Raw genomic sequence first — 10,293 nt, forward strand, 5'->3', positions numbered from 1 at the left:
ATTTTTCCTAACAATTAATTACCACATTTAAGACATGATACATTTTTAAGAAAACAACAAATAAAAATAAAGTTAAAAAATAAAATTATAACATTTAAGCTATATATAAAATTATAACATTTAAAAATATAAAAAAATAAATTTAAAATAATTAAACTATATATAAAATAAGAATAATTTAAATAATCAATTAATTATATAAATGATAATAATCAAATTTTAAAAACTGATTATCCATGTATGACTTTACATATTTCTCCTGACAATCAATTACTACATTTAAGATAGATCAAAATTTTAAAAAAGCAACAAAAAAATAAAGTTAAAAAATAAAATTATAATATTTAAGTTATATATAAAATTATAACATTTAAAATTATAAAAATAATTTTAAATTAATTAAACTACATAAAATAAAGATAATTTAAATAATTAATTAATTATATAAATGATAATAATCAAATTTTCAAAATTAATTATACATACATGACTTTACATATTTCTCCTAGCAATCAATTACCACATTTAAGACATGTTACATTTTTAAGAAAACAACAAATAAAAATAAAGTTAAAAAATAAAATTATAACATTTAAGTTACATATAAAATTATAACATTTAAAATTATAAAAAAATAAATTTAAAATAATTAAATTATATATAAAATAAAAATAATTTAAATAATCAATTAATTATATAAATAATAATAATCAAAATTTTAAAATTGATTATTCATATACATGATTTTACATATTCCCTCTAGTGATCAATTATCAAATTTAAGACATGTCACATTTTTAAGAAAGTAATAAAAAAAATAAAGTTAAAAAATAAAATTATAACATTTAAGTTATATATAAAATTATAACATTTAAAATTATAAAAAAATAAATTTAAATTAATTAAACTATATATAAAATAAAAAATTTACTTGACAGTCAGTATTTGGCAATATTACCTGATATCTCAAGATTTCTCTCGATTTAAAAAAGTCTCATTTTTCTGTAATTTATTTCAATTAAAATTTTATGTTAATATTTAAAAATTAATAATATAGATTAGATCTTGTCTCTTCATATACCAGTATATTTACACATTCTCCAAATATTATTCAACCATAAAAAAAACTATTTACGTGTTCCAAGAACTACACGTTTTTCACAAATCTAGATTTAATTAATGACCTATAAAAATTCTATTTTGGGTAAGCAAAAAAAATTAAAAAATATAATAAAATATTAAAATAGTAATTGAAAATGGTCGGGAAAAATTTTGACGGCTGTTTTGTTATAATATATATATAGATATATATATATGCTACAATTAATTATATACGAATCTAACTCTTAGTTTCTGCAATTACATTTAAACCCATGAAATTTCACAAACTCCCAATTATTTTTTAATTAAAAAATATAATAAATTTAATATCCTCGATTAAATTTATTAAATCCACAAATCTTCAATAAATCATCTCAAATATAAAAATTAATTAATTTTTTAAAATACCGAGATGTTACAACAGTCACAAATGAGTCGAACTGCTCATGAGTAGCTCAATGCTCGGCTCATTAAAAGTTCGTTCAACTTCATTCATTAAAGTAAATAAATTGAGTTTGAGCTTAATTTTAAAATTCGATTTGTAAATAAATCGAGGTTGGGCTTAGTAAAACTCGGCTCGGTAACTTGCGAGTTGGTTTGAATAGAAATTTGCGAGGTGGATTGATTATACACTGGCGAGCAGGCTCCATTAAAGGCTCACAAATAGGCTCACAAGCAGACTCGATTATAAGCTTGTGAGTTGGATCATTTAGAGGCTCGTGAGTAAGCTCAATTATTGGTTTGTGAATAACTTTTTTATAAATATATTAATAAATTTATAAAAAATATTATTTAATATAATATTATTAAATTTTAAATTATTATAATAATATCATTAATAAAATGTGTTGATAATAAGATATGTTGTAACTTAAAAATTAATAAACTAATATATGAGTTTAATAGAGTAATTATCATTTTAATCGAATAAAGAAATATTTAGTTGAGCAACAACTAACAAGTATTGTACTTGATTGCTTTTTTTTTAATCAAATAAGACCTAAACATTTAAGGGATTAATCGATTTTATAATTATTTTACACAAATATATAATGGAATAATATTATTTGAATAACTAAATAGTTAATCGACTGGTACATTAATTGATTAACTATAACATTTAACTAGTAATAAATCTGGATTAAAATGACAAGTCTCTATACTTGTATCATTAATTGATTAAGAATAAATATTTATCTAGTATAATTTTACTCGAATATCAAAAAGAGTTACTCGAATAATTATATATCTCACTCAAGCAATATTAAAGTTTATTTGACTAATGTTATATTAAATTTCAAATAATTAATCATTAAACACAATATTAAATACACATTTTAAGTATTTTATCCACAAACAAAATTTATAAACTGGTATAACATTGTAAAATTTATAATAATTTTATCTAAAATCAATAACAGTTCATAATAGTTCTACCAAAAATTAATAATAATTCATATTGGTGATTAAAATTATTATTAATTTAAAATAAGACAATTATCAATTATATAATACTACATTAATATGTATATAAATAATATTGTCATGAAAATATAGTAATTATTTAAAAGATATAAAATTTTGTATAAATTTTGAGTAATATGCAGAATAAAGTTACATATTTATTATATCTTATTTTTTAAGTATAACTATTTATTGTTAATTAGTTTTATTATAATAAATATATTATCAAAAAAAATATATTTAATACTTGTTAACCATATATATAGATCACAGAAATCAATTGATCAATCAAGATATTAAGTTATTCAAATTATATATTATAATTCACCATCAATATGCATGTTTCTTATTCAACTAATTTTTTCTCTTGAGTATCTTGAGATTACCGTTCTTGCGTGGTCTCTCGCCACTCATGTTTTATATTTCAATAGATAAGATAAATCGTAAGTGGAGATTTTACATCACTGTGCAGGACAAATAATCGAACTTATAATCTACTGGTATAAATCTCAATTTATCATAGTCCAACTAGTTGACTCGGGGGTTTCTCTTGAGTATCTTAATATGTTATAATCATTGCCCTTGATTATTATTATTTTTAAAAAAAATATATAGAATAGGGAATACTTAAAAGTAAAATAGATAGGGTTTATATGTGAAAAATAACCAAAATTATAAGGGTTGGAATGAAATAGATTGGGGTGTATGTAAAATTAATTTATAATTTATATGATATAAAGAATATTGTTACAGTTCAAACCCTAAAGAGTATTTCTCTCCATCTGGGAAGCCATCTGGGAAGAAAGGAAGAGAATACAGACCCATCGCCGCCGCCGCCGCCGCCGCCGGCGGCTGCCGGAGTGTCCGCCGCTCTCGCTGCCGCCTCTCCACTCTCGCCACCTCGCCGTCGCAGAGAGAGAGAGAGAGAGAGAGAGAGAGAGAGAGAGAGAGAGTTTTCTTCTTCTTCTTCAATCTGTCCACTCTGCACATCGGTAACTCTTCTCTTCCATTAATCTTCAATTTATTATGTGTAATCAACTGCTCGTCATTTGTGCAAGTGTTCTTAATCTCTTTGGACAGTGCGTGTTTGATTCAACACAGAATTTGATCTTGTTTTGTTCCTTAGAAACCCTAAGAAAGCTGAAATGTCTTACTGCTGAAATATTTTGTTCCTTCGAACTCGAGCCTGAGCTCAGATTTGCCGAGCGATTGCAACCCTAGACCATTGGGGCTGGAAATATCAAAAGCAAACCCATCAAGGATTCAGTGAGGGCTAACCTAACTTTGGGGTTGTTTAAAAAAGAAGCAAAACACAAGGGCTTGAAATCCCAAAAATAAACCACGTGAGGGTGTTAGTAAAAATGACTCTTAAGTACAAGGGGTCTAGGTAAAAAATTACCCTAGTTTTAACTTTGATAATTTGTTCGTTATGTAAAAAGATAATTTTAATTTATTCAAGTTGTGACATGCTTACAAAATGTTGAGCTATTGCATTTTCTCTTGATTGCAAATATAGGCACGAGGCAAAATTTATCCAAAAAATTGTCAAGGTGGTTGAAGACAAGCTAAGGCGAACAATCTTGAATGTTGCCCCATATCCCATTGGACTACACTCTCGTACCAAAAGTATTAATTTTTGGTTACAAGATGGAGAGAGTGATGTTAGAATTGTCATCATTTCTCGGATGGGTGGAATTGGCAAGACAACCATTGCCAAATTTATATACAACTTAAACTTCTCAAAATTTGAAGGTAGCAGCTTCTTGGCAGATATAAGAGAAATTTTCAGACAGCAGAATGGCTTAATTCATTTACAAAGGTAACTTCTTTCAGATATTTTGAAGGTAGAAGCTTCTTGGCAGATATAAGAGAAATTTCCAGACAGCAGAATGGCTTAATTCGTTTACAAAGGCAACTTCTTTCAGATATTTTAAGAGGCAGAAAGCAAAAAATAAACAGTGTTGATGAATGGATTGTTAAGATTAAAGAGATTGTTGGTTCTAAAAGGTTCTTATAGTTCTTGATGATGTAGAAAAACAGAGCAATTGGATGCGGTCCTTGGAATGCAGTAGTGGCTTTCTCCAGGTAGTAAAATGATCATAACCACTAGACATGAGCGTTTGCTAAAAACTCGTGAATATTGCAAAGTATACAGGGTAGAGGAGTTGGATCACCATGAATCCTTAGAGCTTTTCAGTTGGTATGCCTTTGGACAAAACCATCCTATTGATGGTTATTTGGTGGACTCAGAAAAGGTAGTAGTGTTCTGCAAAGGGCTTTCGTTAGCTATTCAGACAAGCAAAGATGTTTGGAGAAGCCAACTACAAAAATTGAAAACAATTCCTGACTCTGAAATTTTGAAAAACTCAAACTAAGTTGTAACTCTTTAAAAGATGACCACGACAAAGATTTATTCCTTGATATTGCTTGCTTCTTTGTTGGAAAGGATAAAGAACTCACAGTTACAATCCTAGATGGATGTGATTATTACACATTGGTTGGTATTCAAAATCTCATTGACAGAAATCTGTTGACAGTTGATACAATTGCTCCCGTTTATCTACATCATCAAGAACTATAAAACCCCTTCTAGAACCCACAATCTCTTTAATCTTAACAATCCCTTCATCAACACTGTTTATTTTTCCCTTTCTGCCTCTTAAAATATCTGAAAGAAGTTGCCTTGTAAACAAATTAAGAAGCGACGTGTAATAATTACATCCATCTAGGATTGTAACTGTGAGATCTTTATCCTTTCCAACAAATAAGCAAGCAATATCAAGGAATAAATCTTTGTCATGGTCATCTTGTAAAGAGTTATAATCTTTGTTCTGTGTGAAGTGATACTGTCTATTTATGGATGTTTTCCCTTCCTCCCTTTTTTGTTAGGGTACAAGAAAAATCAGAGGCCTCATTCTTGATATGCATTTCTTAAAGAAAGATAAATCTGAATTGAACAGCTTTGGACTCCATGAAGAAAGCTGCTCTGAAAAATGGAAGCGATATCACTTTAGCATTTTCTCTAGTCTTACTAAAGCCACTGCTACATAAAATTCAAATGTAGTTTTGGACGTTGATGCATTTGCAGGGATGTCCAACCAACAACTTCTACACATAAGTGATGTACAGTTATGTGGAAACTATAAAAATTTCCCAAACGGATTGAGATGGTTGTGTTGGCCTCATTTCCCTTTACAAATGATCCCTAGCAATTTCCCGTTGGACAGGGTGGTTGCTCTGGAGATGCCTCATACTTGCTTGAAAAAGATGTTGAACGGAACCAAGGTTTGTTTATTTTCTCCTGCCCCTCCCTCCTATGAATTTGTAATTTCAGAAATTTTTTAGTTAAATTATTAACACTCCTCCTGTTTTGTTGTTTTATAGTGCCTCGTATTACTGAAAATTCTTGATCTAAGTCATTCCTATAACCTTTTGGAGGCACCTGATTTCTCATTGCTGCCTAATCTGGTGAGGCATATACTTGAACATTGTACAAGGTTGGTTAAGGTTAATGAATCAATTGGAGACCTAGAAAGATTTGTTATCTTGAACTTGAGGAATTGTCAAAACCTGAAGAAGCTTCCAAAAACTGTTTCTAAGCTAAAATCTCTTGCAATACTTGACATTTCTGGTTGCTTAAATCTTGAAAATTTCCCCTCAGAGCTTGAGAATATGGATTCTCTGAAAGTGCTTTGTGCAGATGGAACTGCATTAAATCAATTTTTCTCTACCACTCTGGAGGTTGAAGCTTGGCATTTGTCTATATGGCCTTGGCCTTTGAATTTAAGACGGTCTCCAGAAATTTCATGCGTTTCTTTTTCAGTCTTTGGTACACTTAAGTCTTGCAAATTGCAATTTGTCTGATGACAGTTTCCCTTGGGAATTTGGCAACCTATCATTGTTGCAGGTGTTAAATTTGAGCAATAATCCAATTTGTGGCCTCCTCAATTTCATCAGGGATCTTGCTGGTCTCCAGGTTCTGTTGTTAGAAGATTGCCCGAAGCTTCAGTTGCTTAATGGACTGTAGCAAAATATAAAAAGACTGGGGACCTCAGGAAGTAAATTCTTGGAAAAAAAATAAGCTTTGAATCACTAGACTACCGTCCAAAGGGGTTAACTTTTGGTAATTGTATCGGTCTAGTTGAGATTGCAGGCACATTCAATTTACAACCCCTTAAAAGTGTTGATGCAGAGCTGATTATCAATCTGGGCTTATGCAAGTTTGGAACCTTTGATAAACTACATGTAGATCTTAGTTCACACTTTTTTTCCAAGAAAAAATGGGATGTTGCCTCCCCAGGTGCTCCCTCCGTCCTTCTCTCCCTCCCTCCCTCCCTCTCTCTCTCTCTATATATATATATATATATGCATAAAATCTATCTATATGTTTGTGTGTTTGCGCCTTTAACATTTAAATTATGCTTTTTGTGGCGTAGGGATTGCATGATTTCATACATTTTGCACTTATCTGCAGGCAAACAATATTCCTGAGGTTCAATCTTAAGAAGATAGGATCCTCAATATCTTTTACGATGCCTTCTGAATGCTAATTTCTGAATTCAAGGCTTGTCCATGTGTTCGGTTTATGCACTTTCCAACTCTTCCCAAGTTCCATATTATTGGTCAGGTCGCCCGTGCTTTCACACAATTATCAGTAACACAACCAAGCATTTGAAATGGACCTTTTGTCCAAGATTATATGGCATCCCAGTAGCTGATGAGGATTTCTTGTGGTTAAGTTATTGGAATTTTGTGATCTATTGGAAGGTGGCGACGAGATGAATGTTTCAATTGTTACATGTCAACTTTTTCAAGTGAACGTGGTTGGTGTCCACCTTATGTAAAAAGGAAGCACGGGAAAAGAGGAGTACCCAGTCTACCAGTACTCTAGAAGTTGCCCAACTAGCCTCCATCCCTATGCGAGGATTCTGCAATCTTCACAAAAATATAAGTTACCCAGTTGTGTTGCACGAATATTTAGCCATTAAATGAATTTTCCTTTTAAAAAAATGTTTTTTTTAGCATCAAGCTACTAATCATTTCCTTTTACATTACTGGGAAGGCCTATCAGTCAGTCAAAATGCCATAAGAGGCCTGAAAGAAATTTATAGTTTGTTGGAAAAGAGACCCGTTTGGTGAGTGTTGTATTCTTTAGGCTTCATGTAGTTATTGAGACGATATGTTTGTTATTGAGTTGTTTTGGAAGCCCATCTATACAATGGCTAACTATTTAGAGTTTGTGTAAAAAGTGGTCCAGTTGTTCAGTTACTACCACGTTTGTAACCATATTTTTGATATAGTGAAATATCTCTGCCTCCCTGTGGCTGTGGGATGTAGGTTTGAGTTTGGACCGAACCACAAAATCTGTATGCTCTCTTTTGTTTTATTGCGTCTGGTCGCATTTCTTTCATTCCTAATTCCTTACAAACTAGTATCAGAGCATTAGTTTTGGGTTTCATATAGAGAAAAGAGAGGTTGGCGCCAGTCTGCCAAAGGTTCATCGATTTCATAGTGCTTGATCGGAAATTGGACACCGTAGCTAGGTTTGTTGAGTGCCGATCTACCATCTGTGAAAGTTTCGTGGAGATCTGAAGATATCATCCTTTTTATGGTTTGTTTTGTGAAATTTCACTTTGGTTTTAGTGATGGTCAGAGCCAATCTGATTAAGTTGCTTGAGGTTGATCCTTTCGATGGGAAAAACGATCTCCTTGTCACTTGTTAAATTTTTTTGTTTAGTTAGTGTTTGTTAAAATAAGTAAGATAAAAGAGTATTAAGATAAATTCGGAATGATTTTCGAATCAAAATATGGAATAGTCAAGATAAAGTTAAAAAACATTTTAAGATTTTTATTAAACTGTTTGTTAAATTTTTTGAATTGCGTTAAAGGATTCAGAAATCATTTATTTCTTATATGTAGGGATTAAGATATACTTATCTTGAGGTGGATGAGAGATTAATAAAAATTCGGGATATATCTCATATCTTAATTTTTTCACCTCATATCTTGATTAACAAACATCCATTAGGATATGATTTGGACAATAATGATAGTCGCTTTAAATATTATCATTTTATACTAAAAAATTCTTTAAATTTGTATATATTTTTTAAGATATGTATTATATTAATTTGTAAACAGTGATATATCTAAGCTAAAACTTGGTACTATATTAATGACAAATTTGACATCCTTACTAAATATTTGTAATTATGCTTACAAACGTAACAAGAAAATATCGATATGGTTTTGACATTACACTTACAAGATCAAAATAATTTTTTTGATATGATTTTGACATGACACTTACGAGATCAAAATAATTTTTTTCATAGTATTATAAATGCGAAGATTGCAATTTGGTAATTAGAAATTCATGAATTTAAATTATAAAAATAATTTTTTGTAAAATAAAAATTAAATTATGCATAAAGTTGTAAGAGCCATTTACCTTCACTTTAAATTTTAAAATTTTTCTTAGAGCGTTTTAAAAAATGTGTTTATTTTTTAATATTAGTATCATTAAACACTTTTAAACCTTATTTCCCAACACTAATGAGTAATTAATATATAAGAAAAGTATTACTATTTTACGTTATCATAATGCTAATCTTTTCTGTGAAAAGAAAATCATAAAATTGTCAATTACATTGCTTGTCAACGTCAGCAGACAGTTGAGAAAATGAAAAGAGCTTTTCCCTTACGCCGTTTCTTTCCCAGGAAAGGTCGGTGAACAAGTCTACGGACGGCGGTGATTGACGGCCCCGCCCCAGCTCCACCGCTATGTACGGTCGACGTTAGCAGGGCTCCGTGGACGGCTCTGATTGATCTGCAAGGCTTGATCACAGGCACAAGTTGCTGGAATGTAATAATTATCATAACATTTCTACTTATCCAAGACTAGAGTTGGATGGGTGTTGGGCCCACAAACTAAAACCCCATAGTCCGTAACGGAAGCCCAGTCATTTTCGGAACTATTCGGACCACACGATGCTCGATTAATGGGCCCATTCGATCTGCACACATGCAGATGAAGTCTACTGTGCCAGCCCAACTATCCCTGGACAATGGACATATCAGTTTGGTAAAGGATAAAGATAAGGAAGTAGTATAGTTGTTTTTATGTATAATAATTAAACTATGCCATTATTCAAGAAGCTTAGTTACATATATATACTTGCATGATTATGAAGTTTACCAAATTAATGTCTTTTTGGTCCTATAAAAGCCATGCATTAGGACACAACCTCTCCATGCTCTTCTACAAGCTCAACTAGCTAGCTTTCCTCTTAAGGCAGTCAGTCTTCATCATCCTCATTGCCACGCAACTCATCGACCGGCCGGACGGCCTTGCCGGACTCCGGTGAGCGGATCAGGCGATTGATCGGAGGGGGAGAAGATGATGGCTGGAGAGATTCGAGAGCCAAGCCGGAGAGACGACAAACGGGTTCATCATCATCAGATAGGGTTGTGGGCTCTGGCTTCTAATTCTTCCCTTAGGCATGCCCTAAAGAAGGTTAGAAGGTTGCTGGTCGCTGGCTTTTGCTGCCATGGCTTCAATCAAGAAAGAATGGGAGTTGAAGCTTCTTTGGTTGATGCTTATTTCTCCATTCCAGTTGTTTCTGCTGCAACACCGATTCCTACTTCTCCATCTGTTCCTTAATTTGTTAATATATATGGACAAGTATATCCTTTCTACTTTTAAAATTTCTACTTCTCCATCTTATA

The 10,293-nt window shown here is 31.3% G+C and overlaps 1 protein-coding gene across 1 annotated transcript; it reads left to right on the plus strand.

Moving 5' to 3' along the window:
* The first annotated feature begins 3,334 nt into the window (after nucleotides 1-3,334).
* Nucleotides 3,335-7,928, plus strand: LOC127812987 (disease resistance protein RUN1-like). Its single transcript, XM_052353632.1, has 4 exons — nucleotides 3,335-3,557; nucleotides 5,654-5,850; nucleotides 5,950-6,865; nucleotides 7,040-7,928. Exons 2-3 carry the CDS (start codon nucleotides 5,656-5,658, stop codon nucleotides 6,427-6,429), a joined length of 675 nt encoding a protein of 224 aa, XP_052209592.1. The 5' UTR covers nucleotides 3,335-3,557; nucleotides 5,654-5,655; the 3' UTR covers nucleotides 6,430-6,865; nucleotides 7,040-7,928.
* The last annotated feature ends 2,365 nt before the right edge of the window (nucleotides 7,929-10,293 follow it).

The sequence above is a fragment of the Diospyros lotus genome, chromosome 11 (genome assembly GCF_014633365.1).
Source record: "Diospyros lotus cultivar Yz01 chromosome 11, ASM1463336v1, whole genome shotgun sequence".
NCBI classification, from domain to species: domain Eukaryota; kingdom Viridiplantae; phylum Streptophyta; class Magnoliopsida; order Ericales; family Ebenaceae; genus Diospyros; species Diospyros lotus.